Source organism: Poecilia reticulata, chromosome 14 (assembly GCF_904066995.2).
Source record: "Poecilia reticulata chromosome 14, P_reticulata-male-v2, whole genome shotgun sequence".
In the NCBI taxonomy this organism is placed as follows: Eukaryota; Metazoa; Chordata; class Actinopteri; order Cyprinodontiformes; family Poeciliidae; genus Poecilia; species Poecilia reticulata.
Window position 1 is genome coordinate 18,881,085 of NC_088843.1, and position 17,528 is coordinate 18,898,612.

A 17,528-nucleotide genomic window follows, 5' to 3' on the forward strand; every position below is an offset into this window, starting at 1 on the left:
GAATAACATCATAACCACCGGATTCCCTTGTCTTCTCTCCTCTGGTCTGGAGTTCACCACAAACATTCCTACCATTTTCTTTCTTTTACTGTCATTTTCCAGACCTGTGACTCTGTTGGCATCAGAGGCCGTCGTCATCACCCGGGCCCTGACCGATTCGGTGCGGCAGTCATTTTGGTCGTCTGCATATTTGTTTCAGCTCAAGTTTTACATCAGATGCCCTTCCTGACACAACCCTCACCGATTCATCATAGCCTGCCTCTGAGAGGACACGGCATGCTTCCCCCTCAGGCGTGCTCTATGAATATTGTGAGAAAACAAGAAAAGGAGCAATGGTAATTACGGCTAGAGAACATCTAAGAGGTCAAATGGCAACTGTCACGCTAAAGAAAATGGAAATTGGATCTGGGTGGTATTACCTGTGTTACGCTGAAGCTTCTCTCTTAATTCAAGATAAGGAATTAAGAGAATAAACATTTAAATGTTGACAACAAAACCAAGAACAATGGTGGAGATTATCAGTTAAAACACTTTTCATTTCACCATTAAAAAAAAAAAAACAATGGAAAAATGGCCACCCAGCTAAGTTATTAGAAATCTTGTTGACATATCAGACCAACAGAGACTTTGTCCTCAGTATTTTCAGGATTATAAGAAATAAGAAGAGCAAGGTTTAGTTTCAGCTATGTTCAACAACTCGAAATAATTTGACAAACTGAGATCAGAAGCCTTTAAATCGGGACGTCACTGCCAGTGTTTCTTAAAGTTAAAGTTCATTTTATCTGTTTATAAAACAGATCTGTTCAGTTCATTTAATCTGTTTTAGCAATTAACTTGTTTTTATTTAGTATCTCATTCCTTTTCCCTTCAAATTTAATTACTGCCTGTTAAATTAAATTAATTAAATTAAATTTTCCTTTTAATAGACCACTGTTTCCGTGCTTTCAGCTGACTGGAGCACGACTGGCTTCAACAAGAACACAAAGCACAATCTTTAGAAGGTTTAGTCAGCTGATGAGTTTAAAACTGTTTTTTTTATTTTATTTTAAAAGATAAAAAGATAATTGAAAAGATGGCGAACGGAATGTTTTCTGTAAAACAACAAACAAAACAAACAAAAACCTTGTGCTAAATGCATATTTATCTAGCTAATATCTCCGACCGCAGAAAAATTAGAATATGTACCAGATCCTGCTTGCCCTGGCTAATGGTAATGACGTATTTGCGGTTTAGGCAGACATGAAGAATCGATCCCTGCTCTCTCGCGAGCGTAGAGCAATGTTGTCATGCCTGCTGACGAGCTGCGCTAGTCACTCTGCCATGGCGGCCGTAATGTCGCTGATTAAGGAGGGGACGTCGTAGTGTCTTGTTTGAATTCGCTTTTTTAGTTGACGGGTACCGCGCGTGTTTTGTTGCTCTTGGTTTGAATTTAACAGCATTTATCTCCGAAGCGGCCATGACCGTGGAGCAGAATGTCCTCCAGCAGCATTCTCAGAAGGTAAGCCTGTTGTAGAAGATAACTTAACGGTTAGCTAACTTTAGCCTAACTGCATCGCTACATAGTTTTATGACTCAACAACAAACAGGAGTCCGCAAGTCTGCGTCTCGGTTAGTTAGACTGATACTTAATTGCGGATTAATGAGGTTTTTTGGCAACCTATAGTAAAGAAAACTGTTTAGAACTGCTCAGTAATTCCTCTTTAGTAAGGCCCAATGCTACGCAGCTGTCCAATATTATGCTAGCTGTTTGTTAGCTATAGCTAAAGCTAACGGGACCGTGTTATGACCAATTTGAGCCAAGTCCGTCTTTGTGAAAGCTGGCTGCTGTTCAAAGTGTCATTTATAAAACAATAAATTAATTTATGTCGAAAGAGAATAAACTCCTATGCCGTTTGTTTTTCTGAAAAGCAAGCCCAGTGGCTGTTTTGGCTTTATTGATGGTATTTTTCCTCGTCGTCTTATTAAATACGTGTTTTAATTCAACCAACGGGAATTGTGCTGGAGAGTCTTTGGGTGGGCTTCCTTAATCAGTGGTATTTATATATGCAGTGCTGCATAAATAGCAACGCTGCGTCTACGAGTGCGAATGTTTCCTTGGTTACTCATCACATAGCTGATGTCTTTGTTTACAAAGCGTGGCCAACGGCGAAGGCGGCATACAGCCGAGCCCTGATGCGATTGAGTAGTCGGATAGCGAGCAAAGCTTGTGATGGTTCATAGCCGGTAAGGCACATTATTATGTTACATCCCATCACGCTCTCATTTTACCAAGGTGCTTTTAGAGTCCACTCCGTTGCTTTAGATCCGTGTTTTCACGGGATTTAGCGTGGCCGCCGTGCGTAGCTCCGGTTGTTGAAACGCCGGTTTCACGTTTTGTCGCTCCAGTTATGTGCAGCTGGATGCTGCATAATCACGGTTAAATGTCCTGCTTCTTCATACACTTCTTGTGAATCTGACGTGACTTGGGGTAAAATAACTACGGAAGCTTTCCACCAATGACTCAAACCTAAAAGTAGCAGCGTAACACAAACCGCCCTGACCTTCACGGGGCCTGCAGTTTCAACTTGAGTAACAATAATGACATTTAAAACGCACCTTATTTTTAGTGGTTGGTGTTTGTAAACAGTGCAGACCACGCCTCCTAACACTGATTTCAGATATTAGCAAAAATGTATTATTATTATTATTATTATTATTATTTATTATTTAACGCATTTCAAAAAATCTGCTCAGTGTTTGTATTGTCCAGAGGGTTTTAGGAAGTGTCGGGTGTAGCGCCGTTTTCATGTGATGACCTGTCATAGGAATGGACTTTCCTGTCGGGTTGTTTTGTTTTCTTGTGGTACAGAACCAAACAGAGACTGGGTCCACCCTGCTCTGTAACCCTCTGCTGAGCCCCAGTGTTGCTCTGGTGCCAAAGGTGTTTCACTGAGATTAATACGTGTGTATGTGTGCATGTCTGAGTCACTGCTGTTGTAGATGGCATGGCCTAAAACTGTCTCAGGCTGAACCCACAGCATACCTCATTGATCAGGAAGACACCATCCACTCCATCCGGACCTGCATCCATCAATCTTTCTGACGCTGACAGAGTTACATTGTCATGTCAGCCTCTGGCAAAGGGGTGAATTCGCTTCCATTATAAACAGATACTGAGAATGTATGGAGAGTCAGACCCGTTCCTGCTAGATTTCTTTAAGTAAACTAGTTTGAAACTCAAATCTTCTCCTCACACTTCATTTGACTTGGTTATTTCAAGAATAAATGGCGACAAGAGTCGCCTTTTGCTGTGTGTCCTTCCAGTTGTACCGTCTGTGTAAACAAACAGATTTTCCCAACCCAACAACTGGAGACTTAGATCTACGATCCACAGCTGTGACTCACAAATGTTTTCTCCTAAGGTTGTCCTACTACTTAATTTATTCTTTATTTATTTAAAAAAAATATATATTTTTATTATTAAAATAAAAATATCATTTTTATTTAAAAAATATACATATAAATAAAGGCACTGCTCATTCAGCTGGACATCAGTATTTGCAGTAGAGATTAGCAGGTCGAATTGTTTCACACATCAGACCAACTGCTGGGATTTTAACACTTAAATTTTGATTAGTTAATTACATAGATCAGTGTTTTTCAACCATTGTTCCGCGGCATACTAGTGTGCCGTGAGTGATCGTCAGGTGTGACGTGGAAATTATTCAATTTCACCTGCGGTACCGTATTCTCCAGACTATAAGCTGCTGCTTTTTTCCTAAGCTTTGAACCATGCAGATTGTAGCCCGGTTCGGCTTTTCTGTGGATTTTTCTTCAACCACCAGGGGGCTCTCTAGCAAGAAGTGAATCATTAGAAGTCAAAATTGTAAATCAAAGAAGAACACGCTAATTTTCATTTAGAACAAACATCATGCTAGCAGCAGGCACGACAGAGAAATGTTTTTGAACTCATATGATGCAGCTTTTAAGTTGAGGGCTGTCGATCTGGCACAATAGGAGTAAACTCGGTGTGAACAAAACCATGGTTCAGCTTTTGAGACGCAGTGCTGCGTCCTTAATGTATCCAGCAGATTTAGTAGGACGCAGCCCTCTGCTGCCCTCTGCTGGGTCCTTGTGGAAAACCGAGAGCAGCTTCCAGTTTTTATTTTATTTTATTTAATTGAAGGTGCTAGTATGGTGCGCTCTATAGTCCGAAAAATACGGTAATTGGTTTTAAAAGATTTTTTTGAAAATGAATTATCTGCAAATAATGCCATCTTCGAGTGTCTCTGCTGTAGCAGTGACTAGCAGCGTAATCATGTAATTTTCTTACCACTAGATGGCAGTAGGTACAGAGCATTTTACATTAAAACAAGAATTAGTGATGCATGAATGTTACGGGTAGCGGTGAGAGTACTGTATCTAGCAAGACTGTGATGGAAAAGACAGTGAAGCTCAGCAGTAGTTGGAAAGAACATGAGTCCATTTCCCACAACATATCTGTGTGAAGTGAGCTTCTCAAGCCTGGTTACTATAAAAACTAAAAACAGAGAGAGACTGAAAGCTGTGGAGGAAGAGCTTTGTCTTTCTTCAGTTTCTGCCAGAAAATCAGCTGTTTTCATCCAAACATGCACAGGTTTCACACTAGGTGGGTAAAATATACAGATGTTGACATTTTGTACATGCAACTCTTCATATTGTAACAGTGAATATGAAGTGAAATGTTTCCCAAATATTACTGCTTCTTTCAGAATAAGAATTATTTTCTGTATTCCGGCTAAAAGAATGCTTGTGGATTAGTTTGTAAAACAGTTTGAAGTTTTCTACAACGTCTTTAAATTTAACTCCACAGTGTTGTGGTTTTTCACCAAAATTTTCACCAAAAACTTGTTTTTTATTGAAAATGTTTTATTTTCTCGATGTAGCTTTGTTTAAAAATGCGATTATTAAGTTAAAAACCTTGTGTTTATTTCGTTATAAATCAGTACAACAGCAATGGTACATTTTCACTTGCTGGTCATTTGCTGTGCAATGCTTGTTGGCTTGTCTACTCCAAAACTTATGAACTTACACGTTCCATGCCAATGTTATATTTAGCCAGTTAGTCTCACAGCAGCAGATGCTCAAACTGGACACTAATGCGCTAACGGAGAGATAAAAACACATTTGCTGAAAATGTTCTGATGTAGCGAACTTTCCCATCCACTGAAGGGTCTGTGCCTTACCAGAGGTACAAAATGCCAAACCTCCAACTTGTCTGCTCCCATTACTCAAGAGTTGCAGCATCTTGCGATGAAGGCTTGTCTGTCAACAGCTTCAAATCAGAAACAACACATCGACTTTTGGTAACGACAAAGAATTATAGTCGGTTTCCGTTGAACACAAGATGTAAGGACTGAATGACTTGTTCATCCTGAAATCACAGACTAGAAATGCTCATCGCTGCCAGCTGGCATTTTGCTGTTATTTTTGTACAGTTTGCTGACTTTCTTTGGTTCCCATCTTTGTTTTCCATTTGTAAAGAGAATAATCAACCCAATAACTCAGCCAAGCTTCGCCTGGAGCTGCATTTTTTAATCATTTTTCTGTCTCTCTCTTTCGACAGCACCAGCAGACGCTACTAAACCAGCTGAGAGAGGTCACAGGCACCACAGACATTCAGCTGCTTCAGCAGGCTCTGCAGGTACGGCTCAAAGCAAAGGCCACCTCTCTCTCTCTCTCGCTCGCTCTCTCTCGAAATGTGTCTCTTCCCCCCTGTTTGTGTAAAGCCGGGGTTAACATTTCCCCCCCTATTTATAGTTTACTGCTAAAACGACACATATCCCTCTTAAGTCAAAATCTCATGCAGTTTGTATTTGATTCAACATAGAAAGTGTAAAATAGGTCTTTAACTTTTCCTGCTCTGTTAACGTTCTATTTTTTTTGTTTGTTTGTTTGCTTTCACTGCAGGTGAGCAATGGAGACGTGGCTGAGGCCGTGGCGTTTTTAACAGAGAAGAACTCAAAGGTTCCTCAGCAAGATGAGACTACCTACTACCAGACTTCCCAGGTGGCCAGCGACAGATATATCAGCGTCGGCAGCCAGGCGGACACAAGTAAGCACATTACCTCAGAGTGGGATCACACCAAGATGACTCTAATAGCAATATGTGCAAACGTTTTGCGGAACATGAAATTTCCTTTGATGCCTTTTGTTGTTGCTGCTGCTGCTGCAGATGTAATCGACCTGACGGGGGACGATAAAGATGACCTGCAGAGGGCGATCGCCCTCAGTCTGGAGGAGTCCAGCAGGGCGTTTAGGGAGACGGGCATCACTGATGAGGAGCAGGCCATCAGCAGGTGAGCTCAGGACAAAGACAGTGGAGATTCTATTCTGTCTAACTCTATGCTTTGTGCTCTGAGCGATGTCATGCTCTATTTGTTTTACATCATATTTAAAATTACTAATTGCACTTTCTGAATTATTTGCTGCGGTTTATTTTTTACAAGCAGTCAGCCTATTCTTTGTCAGTTTGTTTTTTGTTTATTTTAAATGGGCTGTTTATGCTACTAAAAACTGACTGAACAAATGAAAGTTGTTTTTTTTGTACATGCTTACAAACTTGTGAAGCTATTGGTGTATTTAAGTGTGCTGTACTGGTGTAGTTATCAAATACATTTATAATTCACAACATTTATGTCTATGTTTTAAAAAAAGTTTGTGTTTGGTTGGTTGAACACAGGCATGTGGCTGAAACCTGCTAGCCCATAATTACCAAGTAGAGCAGCAATCACAAGATCTGCCAAACTCGCTTCATCCATTATTCACAGCCAATTTCGCCACTTCCGACAGCGCAGAAATTAACATCCAATGTTAATTTCTGATTATATGTGACATTTGTTCAGACTAAAGTCGCTTTTAAAATCATCAAAACGTCCCGACATATGTGGCCTTGATACGATTGTAAAAGAAAAATCAGATTTTTTGTGTGAAAGTCGGATAAAGGTTAAATTTGGGCTAAAATGTCAACTCTGCCGTTTGCAGGTCTTGTGATTGTTGTTTAAAAATGATCCTAGCTTGATTAAATGGATGGATTGGTGTAACCTGCATGATTGCTGATGGGTGGAGAAAACTACAACAAATTAAACAACCGTCTGAAGAGTAGACTGTTGACAGGAACAATTTCAGTTTGAGTTGTTTTTAATAAATAAAAAAGAACTAAAACAATAATACGTCTGACTAGATGTTAGTCTCACCTTCAAACTCACAGTAACACGCCATCTTTTTGGATCAGGTACAGGAGCTGTTGATAACATCATAGAACTTCACTCCAAAAATCTAGACTTTCCCTTTAATTTTAGCAGACGAACTGTAATAAAACTGTTATGAAAAGCTCTGTTGTCAAAGTCAAAAACTTTTTTTTTTTATGTTTCCTGGTTTTTGTTCTTGTAGGGTTTTGGAGGCCAGCATAGCAGAGAACAAAGCGAGTCTAAAGCGTACCCACACAGAAGTATGGAGCGACTCGCCCAACCCACATGACAGAAAGAGGATAGACAGCTGCCCAGTGGGTCTGAAGAACGTCGGCAATACCTGCTGGTTCAGTGCTGTCATACAGGTAAACTATTGGTCCAAACTAGAGTTGCACAAAAAGGAATGGCATCATCCACATAATATAAGTGTTTGCAATAGTAATACCTAATGTTTGATGAGTATTATATTCCAACTAGGAGGAACTGCAATTATTTTTCAGCCTGTTGTATGAATATTTGGTGGTGGTGGAGATATCTTAAAGGGGCAGTATTAAATAAAATTGTTTCATTTTAAATTTTTTTGTTGAGCTTGACATTATGTTATACTGTTATTCCTTCATCAAAAACATACCTGTAGTTTTGCCTTGATTCCTTCGTGCATGTTTGAGAAATCCTTTAGTCTCTCATGGCAACCATTCAGCTGTGGAAAACGCTTGGTGGGACCAAGTACCACCTTCAAATTACGAAGCTCCTCCTCGGAGCTGCTGCAGTTTCCAAGCTTTCTGTACCGCAAATCCCCCACTCAGCTCCATCACACTAGCCAGCAGCAATTAGGTGGAACTGTTCATCTGCTGAGCTCATGTTGGGAGCTACTTCTCAGCACAACGGTAGTAAAAGCTTTGTTAAAGGGTTAATGGAGAAGCTATGACTTCCTGAAAGTGGAGTTTTTAAAGGGGCAGAGGCCCAATTTCAAGGCGGTAAATTATAGTCAAATTTGTTCTTAGTTCCAATTTGATATATGTAGCATTTTTATTACAAATGGAGATGACATAGTTACACGATTGTGCTGTAAAATGATACTTGTGTGCGGAAAACGCATAATCTTGCCCCTTTAATGAGTATTATGGCAATATTAAAATGCATTAACGCCAGTGATGTATGCGGGAAATATTTTGTCAGGGCATTACATTTGCTAACATGGTTTCCCCTTTTATCAACCTTGCTTTCAAATTCAGAAGTAATTTAATTTCTCTTCAGTCTTGGAATCCTTCACACTGAAAATACTATAATCAAAACCTAAAAACATTTGTGTGTGTGTGTGTGTTTGTTTTTTCTTCTAAATCCTGTTTGATCTATTCTTGTTTAGTTCCATGGGGTTGTAGTGATGTGAAACTCTAATTACTGGAATTATGTCAGCTGTTATAATGTCAGAAATCCAGGGAAGGTTAATCACATCTCATGTGCTGCTGGACTTGGTGGTAAAATGTGATCTGAGCTGAAATATGCCAAATGAACACTGGATACACCATCACATGATGCTTGGCTTTTGCCTGTAATGTTATCCATATGGCTAAGAAGACGGCACTGCTTTGACCTGCTCACTTTGAAGTAAACAACTTTATTTTTCCTTTTTTTTTTTTCCTGGTAGAGAAAAAGTCCCAACCTTCCAAAGACAACACAACGACATACCACTGTAATTTCACTAATTTATCAGATTAGATTTGATCAGTACTTTCATGTGTCAGTGTTTGAAGTATCTAACTCTTTTCTGCTTTCTGTGGTTAAAATAACTCATTCAACTCTAGTTATCTTACTAATAGTAAGATCTGTCTAAAACAGGGGTGTCAAACTCGTTTTCATTTCATGCCACGTCAAGATCATGCGTTTCCTCAAAGAGTAGGTTGTGGCAAAATGTATTGATAAAACTACCAATGAACAAACTGTTAAAACATTACAACAGTTTTTTTTAAATGAAATCTTTAGCATCCTTTCACTTTGATGTAATTTGGCACAATACAAATAAAAACTGATTTGATTTGACTGATATAACAATTTTTAAGTGCATTTTGAAGTTCTTTTTATGCATCACTCTATAGAGTCTTGAGGGCCAGATAAATGGTTATGGCGTGCCGCAATTGGCCCACGTGCCTTGAGTTTGGCACATGTGCTATAAAATAATCAAAGTGTGGTCGCAGGCAGTAGAAGTTAAATCTATTATTGTCTAATATATCTGTTAGAGCCGAGGTATTACTGTTGAAGTCATGTGGACTCTGCTTAATGTTACCAAGACAACCAGTCAATTTAATACACAATGGCAACCCCAAAGGGACAACCTTAATCTCAAGAGATCTACACTTTTTGGCTTATTTTCTCAAAGGTATATAAAACTTGAGTCTTGAATCTAATTTTTTATTTATTTTTTGCTTCATGAGTCACTGACACGTAAAGGGACAGACATGAACTCCTGCAGCTCACTTATTTGACTTCTGATCAGCTTATCAGCCCCACTATTGAACGTCCTAAAATAAATCGGTAGCAAGCATTTTTCCAGCTTTCTTCCACCACGGTTCAACCTACAATAATTAGCTACGGCACAACATCTGACGCAGCAGAGAGAAAATCAATTTAAATGTTTTTAAGCGGCTTCTGCTTTCCATCTAATTACATATCAATATTTTAGCCGCACTGTTTAGTGTATTGTTGTTTTGGAGCGCTGTCGGATGAGTCTTTATAGAAAGATGACGTGTGAATAAATTAAGCGTACAAATGCTTGGCAGTGGGGCTTCTTGTATAACTGCAGTAATGCTATAGAAGAAGTTGTGTTTTCTCATAAGTCACCATAGCAAAAGTGGCAAAAACCCAAGCAAATCCACAAGACTTTAGACTTGTAGTCCTGGTCTGAGAATCGACTCTTTAACGCAGCCACAGACTTCTGCTGCTGCACGTTTTACTGCAAAAGGATTAGCTTGATTAATAGCTAGTGATATTGAGGGATTATGGGACGTTAATGGCTCATAACGATGTGTTCACGCTAGCTGTAGCTTCAGAATAACTACCACATGAAAGTCTCTTCATATATAAGCTATTTGTTCTCTCGCTGATAAGCTAGCTGCAACATCACAAGGATAGTTTTGGGTAAAATAAAAGCGCTTCCTCTTTTGTTCTTTCAGAGGTTTAACATTTTCCTTTATTTGCTTTCAACTCCTTTATTTTGTTCATTATGGTGCAATTTGTTCCTTAAATTTGAACATCTCGACTAAAATTCAGAACGAAAGTTTTAAATGTGTATTTAGGAAACAGTTTCCCAATATTATTAAAATGTTCTCAGCTCAGAGTGAGAAGAAAACTTTCCAAAGCATAATTAGTGCAGTATATAATGGAGTGAACAATATGAAGACAGAAGAAACAAGTGTTGGCTTAGACATTACAAAAACTGAAAAACATTGATTCATTCAGAAATTCAACACCAACAGTTTTTTTTTCTGATTTTTGTCTTAGAGCAGAAACGCCTACTTGTGTTTCTAAGGAGATAAACATCGGATTTGAAAAATTTTCAAAGTATGAATCAGTAGATTTTTGGATGGAAAAATGAATGTTAACAGATAAGTATTACGAAATATTAAAAGGTTGAAAGATGATTATCAAATGTCCCTGTGGTAATTCAGGCTTGACGATAAACAGGGTAGGTTTGGAGACCTGGATGATGTGGTTTGGACAAGAAAATTTCAGTCGCTAGAGGCATTACACTCAATTTGGAATAAAACCAAGACTTATAAACATATCTGGAATAAAGACACTTTGTAGAAGGTATTTTTTCTACCTGTTTTTGTGTTAAAGCTCTTTAGTTTGTTTTTTTTCTCAGCCAATGGCATTGCATCCTCAATTCTACAGCTGCTGATGTTTCACGTGGAACGTTTCTAACACAGCTTCATTTCTTCTTGCTCTCCAGTCTCTGTTCAACTTGCTGGAGTTCCAGAGGCTGGTTCTCAACTACTCGCCACCCGCCAGAGTCCTTGATCTGCCTCGCAACCAGAAGGTGAGTTGAAACGTGGAAGTGAAGCTGAAGTAACATCTTCTAAGCTTTGTTAGCACAGCTGCTCTTAACTGGAGCTAGCAGTTCCTGTGGAGACGGATGGAGTTCCACAATTCAGAAGCTGCTGTGTTGGGTTCTGGGGACACCGCTTGGGTCATGTCGGCTGAACGTTTCACATCCTGTATCCATGATGGAACAGCTTTCGGATTAGAGTAAATTACTTTAACCACACACTCGGCTCCAGAGAGCGGTCCTATAGGGTCGGCCTGCTGCTGATCTGATCTAATCCTCTGCTACGGAAACGTAATTTGGGGCTGACCCTTCTTCATCTCGACACCCTTCATTCTAATCACTGGCGCTTTGCTTGCGTGTGAGATTGCTGGAGGTTGTTGGTGTGTTGGACTTACATCAGCAACGCCGGCCTCCCCCTGTTCCTCACTCCCTCCAGTGGAGGAAAGTCAGGCTGTTTGGTCCGCTTTAAACCGACCACAGTTTGTTTTCTCGGATGGTCTGCTTTGTTTGAAATGTAATTTTAGTCTTGTGACTAAATTTCAATTCAGTTTTAGCTGCCTTTTAGTCACCTTTAATCGAGTTTTTCTCGACTTTTTGTCCGGCATTTTAGTCGACTTAATTTCCTGTAAATTTAATATATCTCCCAGAGGAATGCTGTTTTTATAGTCACTTGCATATTTATTGGATTCTAGCTGATTAAAGCAAACGTGTGATGTGAAAACTTTAAACCCGTATTATTTTGTACTCTGCATTCATGTCGCCATGGCAGTGTCTCATTCTCTTGTCTGTTCTGATTCATCTTAAAAAAAAACTGCTATCCAGATCTAAAATTAAGGCCTTAAATTTGCTTAGAAAATGTAATTTGGACTTAAATATGTTAATGGCAGGGCTTAAATTTAATCTTGCATGTTATGTTTTTTTTTTCTTCTTGTGGGACTTTTCTGCCAGGCAAAAGTTTGAGTCACATGCAGGCATCTTCATTGCGTTGTGCGACTTGAGGCAGTTGAGGCTACCGCTAACTAGCTGCTAATATAAACTTACTACCTTTTTTGCATCTATCATGAGTTAGTGCAAATTTATCGCCACTGGCTCTCTTCTGTTGCAAACCCCTAAGATGCTGCATGAATTCTGTGGGGAAAAAACTCGGCACTACGAGGGATAAGACTGTAGAAAGTCATATGCAGTGTGAGAAATATGAAACTGCTTCCAAAACCACAAATGGACCCAAAAATATCCCCAGAAAACGCTCACCACTTCTGCTACTACTAGCACTGATCCAGGAGTTCGACACAGACTCTGAAATCAACGGTTTCATCTCGCAAGAAGTACCATTTCTCTCCTTAGTTTTCTATTCTTACGCGCTTTTCAATCACAAGATGTGATTGAAAAGCACTGATTTATTTATTTTCGATTTCAATTTTCAGTGAATCCTGTCATACCTTTAGTTTGATAGATTAAGATGTTAATCGATTGATTGATTTTTATTTCTTTTTTCTCCTACTTGTGTTGCAACAACTTAGGAGCACAGAAATCTGCCCTTTATGCAAGAACTGAGGAACCTGTTCTCGCTCATGGTGGGCTCCAAAAGGAAATACGTGGATCCGTCCCGGGCAGTGGAGATCCTCAAAGACGCCTTCAAATCCAGTGAGTCACAGCAGGTAAGCCTCTTTCTGCAATGACCTGCTCACCATAGCAACGTGTTGTCCAGCTGCCAAGTCAGAGATCAGCGCGTTGATGCAGCTTGTGTCTTCTGAGGAGCAACAGGTTTTAAGCAAACTTGACTAGAGCCTGGTTTCTGATCAGATATTTAGAATTACCATGGCAACCAGCGTAGGCATCTTCTTGCAGTGTTTGTGTTGCTTTTTGATTTTCTTGTAAGAAAAGTTTTCGCACGGCCTTGAAGGTTTCCACACTTATCCACATTACAAAAACAATTTTACCCCATTTGGTTCTGATACCCCTAAATAAAACCCACCAATTGATTTCGGTTTATTTATTTGGAGCCAATTTTCATCAAATGCAAAACTACTTTATTGATCCCAAAAGGAAATTAAATTATGTTGTAACTCATATTAATCGAAAATTCATCAAAGAGTTATCGTACGTGGTGATCTTCAGCTCTGACTGAAGAAACACTGTTTTTCTATCAGGTTTGTCCATAATTTTCTTTTTCTTTTTTTCATCTTAAGTCACATTATAACACAAAAGGATCTAAATAATAAACATAAATATGTTATCATATCAGTCCAGCTTGTGGATAGCTTCAAATTCACTTACATATGTTCCAGTTTGACCCTGTTTTTAAAATGCAATTAGGCCCAGTTTATTATTTCAATTGTTAAAAGAAGTTATTCGTCTTCCATAAGCCCAGTTTCAAGGAGTCATTAACTTTCCAGAAATCCTTCCCTCCTCTTATTGACGTGTGGTGACAGTGGGAAGGAACAACTTCCTTCAAACGATGTTAGCGGCAGCTACAAGCTTCATGTCTGCTTCGTGCTTCTCATTGGAGCAAGTACACTTAACCTCTTTAATCTACATACTATTAATCTTCATCCCCTGTGAACTCTTCCTCCTCACAGGACTCTTCATCATTGAATTTGACAAACACGTTAAATGCGCATAACTGTTCGTTTTGCTCCTCTCTTGGCCGTTTGTTCTTAGCCAGCACTTTTGCAGAAGCAAAGTGAGGTCGACTTCTGGCCTCTGCTCATCAGTCTCCTCTCTCCCCTGAGTTTTAGCCGCGTCTGATAGGCACTGACCCGAATTACCAGTTGATACTGACGACTTGGAGAGAGAGAGAGAGAGAGAGAGAGAGAGGGGCAGGCCTCAGGGAATGCAGGTTATCTGTGAGGTTCGCCAGTCTGTGAACTCCTTGTCAAAGACGAGTCGTCTTATTTCGAAAGCTGATGGACGTTGTGTAAAGCACAGGGATTGCACTGGTTTGATGGTTATAAGGGTAATACTGAAAATGTTTACCTGTGTGTGCGCGCGTGTGTGTGTGTGTATGTGTGTTTAACAGCAGGATGTGAGCGAGTTCACCCACAAGCTGCTCGACTGGCTGGAGGACGCCTTCCAGATGAAGGCTGAGGAAGACAGGTAACCTGTCCTTGCCGTGGTGACGGATACTTCCTGAACCCTTTCACGTGTTGTCACGTTATAACCACAACATTCATTTTATTTTATTAGGATTTTATACGATGGACCTCTGCAAACTTACTTGTGACATAAAATACATTAAAGTTTGAGGATACATAAAGTGACAAACCCACAACTGCCTCGTTTTATGCTGCGGTTTTCTTCTGACTCCAAACACGCACCTCAGTGTAATAAGCAATTAGTCGAACTCTAGTGTTAGATTCCTTTTTGCTATCGTGAGAAGATTCAGTTGCTTTTCACTAACGGAGCTACTTCACAATGCGGTGCTTGATATTTAAATTTGAACAGTAAACAGCAGAGGTGCGCCAGTAAATCCACCACAGTTTTCTTAATTTTGCGAGATCGGCCAAAACCTGGATGTGAATCTGATCTTACCTTTGCCAAAGGACTAAAACCACCCAAGTTATGTCTGCCAGGGTTAAAAACAGTCACCCCGCTGTTGGCAACTTGTTGAATTTGTCGTATAATTATAGACTTAGACAAAAGTCTATAATTTTTGGCCTGCAGTTTTCAGGCCAAAATCAGCCTGAAAACTGCAACCTGTGCACCCCTAGTGAACAATCCCACCCCAGCAATTCAGGTTTTGAAGATCTAATATTTCTATTCAAACTGTCCCATTCACTGCACACGTATGCTTTCGTTTTTTTACCACTAAATTATCGCCGAATGTTTGAAATCTGCCCCGATTTTCACCTCAAACAAGCAGATGTGGTGCTGGGCGATTAAATGAGGGAGACGCTTCACGCTGAGGCTTGTGTTTTCTGAAATAAGTATTTCTTTTACAGCGTGGGAGAGAAGCCAAAGAATCCGATGGTGGAGCTTTTCTACGGCCGCTTCCTCGCCGTGGGTGTGTTAGAAGGTGAGAGCGAGTTTTTAATTTAAAACAGTAATAGTAAAGAATCGGACATAAATAGAGCTTTGGTGTGGGGTCTGATGTCGGTATCCACAAAGCAGGCGAGTCCTTGCCCCCAGTAATGAAAGGTGCCCTTGTCTTAATGAGATGAGCTCCATGTAAAACAGCAGAGCAGTTACATTGATCGCGGAAGACCTTGATGGCTGATTGACATTGTGTTTATTATGCACGACACGCTGGCCCAGAGCCACCAGAAGCCGGGTCTGTGGACTCTGCTGCTCGCAAAATGTCCTTCAGCGCCTCATCTGTATGTCTGCTAGCACGCTCCCTCCTCTTTTTTTCTGGCTGGACTGATATCAGTATGTGGCGCGTGCTTCACGGTATTGATAAAACGACAATACAGACACTCGGTGATAATTGTTACTTTTTAAGTTGATCCTGAAACGATCCATCACAATACCAGTCCAGTTATCTCAATAAGAGCTGCTCCATCTTCACCGCCGGCCTTCAGGAGTTTTGGAAGTACCGGTGGAATCACAACTTAAGTATCAGACACCAGGTGAAACATATATTAAGAATTTGATAAAAAAAAAAAAAGTTTTATTGTTGTTTGAAATATAAGCAAGGTCCCTGAATGATTTCTGCATAGCTTTTGCTACATTAATGACGAGCAGTTGCTTTGTTGTTTTTATGCAATGTCTTCCAAATTCAAGCCGGATGAAGGAGCATATCTGGTGAAATTCATTTAGGTAACGAGGGAGGGTGTGGCCAACTCTACACCCAGGTGTTTATAATTATTAGGTGGCTTCTATCCCTCAAGTTAACATGGGCAAAAGGAGGAGATGAGATTTACTCAGAAAAGTTCAAAATTCTCTTTAAGAAGTTGCCAGGTTATTGGGGCGTAGTCGCAGAATGTCTTATTGAGTCATAAGCAGTGCAGGGAGAGGGGGAAAAAATGCAGATTAACTGCCAAGGATTTGAAGAGAATCAGCTGTGGAGCTGCAGGGAACACGTTCTCCTCCAGCGCTGCATGATTCCAGAAATGCTAGCATGTTTGAGTGGAACAAATAATTTTATTTTGCATTATTCTTTTTTTTATTTTTTATTTAGTAATGCAGTTGCAACCAGAAGACATAATCCTTCTGTATATAAACATATTTTTAAGAAATTATTAAACGGACCCGACATTTTCTGTCGTCATTGTGGCATTTAGACAACAAAAATAATTTCAGTATTTCTAACCGAGCTAAAATCAAGACTATTCAGTTTATGTCAACTTCTGGTTTCAACTGTATACGTTAAACTCTATTGGAATCAATAAAATTTGTATCCAGATTAGAAAAAAAAAGTGATCAGCCATTGAAAGGCATAAAAAGTCAGTTGCTTATGATGGAAAAATATATATTTTTTTATCGTCCCTTGTCAGAGGCTAGAGTTTTGGACTAGTTTTACTAAGAGAGTCTGATGACGTACAATCCGTCTCCTCTGTGTGGAATCCCTCAGGGAAAAAGTTTGAGAACACAGAGATGTTTGGCCAGTACCCCCTGCAGGTGAACGGCTTCAAGGACCTCCATGAATGTCTGGAGGCAGCGATGGTGGAGGGGGAGATCGAGTCCCTGCACTCAGCAGAGAACTCTGCCAGATCTGGTCAGGAGGTAAGAGATGAAACAAGGTGGACATTATTATTTTCATAACTGTGCTGAGGGACAATCCATTATGCTGCAGTTATAAGTGTTGGTTTAAGTCTAGACCAGCTGGTTGTATTTCTTCTCATGATTTCCTTTGCTCAGTTGCTGAAACTGAAAAGCTGAAGGAATCTGTCAGATTGTTTTCCAAAGCCCTTGCTCTTTTTGTGACACTTGTTCTATTTTGGATTTGCCCTCTGCTTTGACACAGTCTTCACTTCACTATCCCAGAGCAGTTGTGAGCAGCTAATTATCAGGTCAAGGTACAGATGGGTACAGCCCTGTGGAACTGGGTGGAGGGACCGAGGTGGGGTGTAGTAGAGACGACTCCTTTGACATCATATCGGATCAGACGGTTTCCTGTAAAGCAGCATAGAAATGTAAACCACCAAATGCAAAATGTATCATCTTGTACGATTTAGCGTTAAATAACTGACAGTTTTTAATACAACCTTTAGATACAATTACAAAACATGTGTAAGACTTGCAGTAGAAATTGTAATTGTTTACATAACCAAGAAAAAAAAAACTAATCATGAGAGAAGCTGCATTGTGATACTTGTACTACCATGCCGGACCAG

At 39.9% G+C, this 17,528-nt stretch overlaps 1 protein-coding gene across 5 annotated transcripts in view; it reads left to right on the forward strand.

Moving 5' to 3' along the window:
• Nucleotides 1-1,261: 1,261 nt before the first annotated feature.
• usp25 (ubiquitin specific peptidase 25) overlaps nt 1,262-17,528 on the forward strand; it is a 36,034-nt gene continuing 19,767 nt past the window's right edge. For 2 of the 5 annotated variants that reach the window (XM_008428287.3, XM_017308661.2), the window contains exons 1-10: nt 1,262-1,498; nt 5,585-5,662; nt 5,929-6,073; nt 6,194-6,317; nt 7,411-7,573; nt 11,158-11,244; nt 12,774-12,911; nt 14,273-14,349; nt 15,195-15,268; nt 16,766-16,917. In XM_008428287.3, the coding sequence (XP_008426509.1) occupies nt 1,457-1,498; nt 5,585-5,662; nt 5,929-6,073; nt 6,194-6,317; nt 7,411-7,573; nt 11,158-11,244; nt 12,774-12,911; nt 14,273-14,349; nt 15,195-15,268; nt 16,766-16,917 (1,080 nt within the window). In that variant the 5' untranslated portion in view covers nt 1,262-1,456. The remainder of the gene's footprint in view (nt 1,499-5,584; nt 5,663-5,928; nt 6,074-6,193; nt 6,318-7,410; nt 7,574-11,157; nt 11,245-12,773; nt 12,912-14,272; nt 14,350-15,194; nt 15,269-16,765; nt 16,918-17,528) is intronic. The other 3 variants (XM_008428288.3, XM_008428289.3, XM_017308662.2) reach the window with 2 other exon arrangements.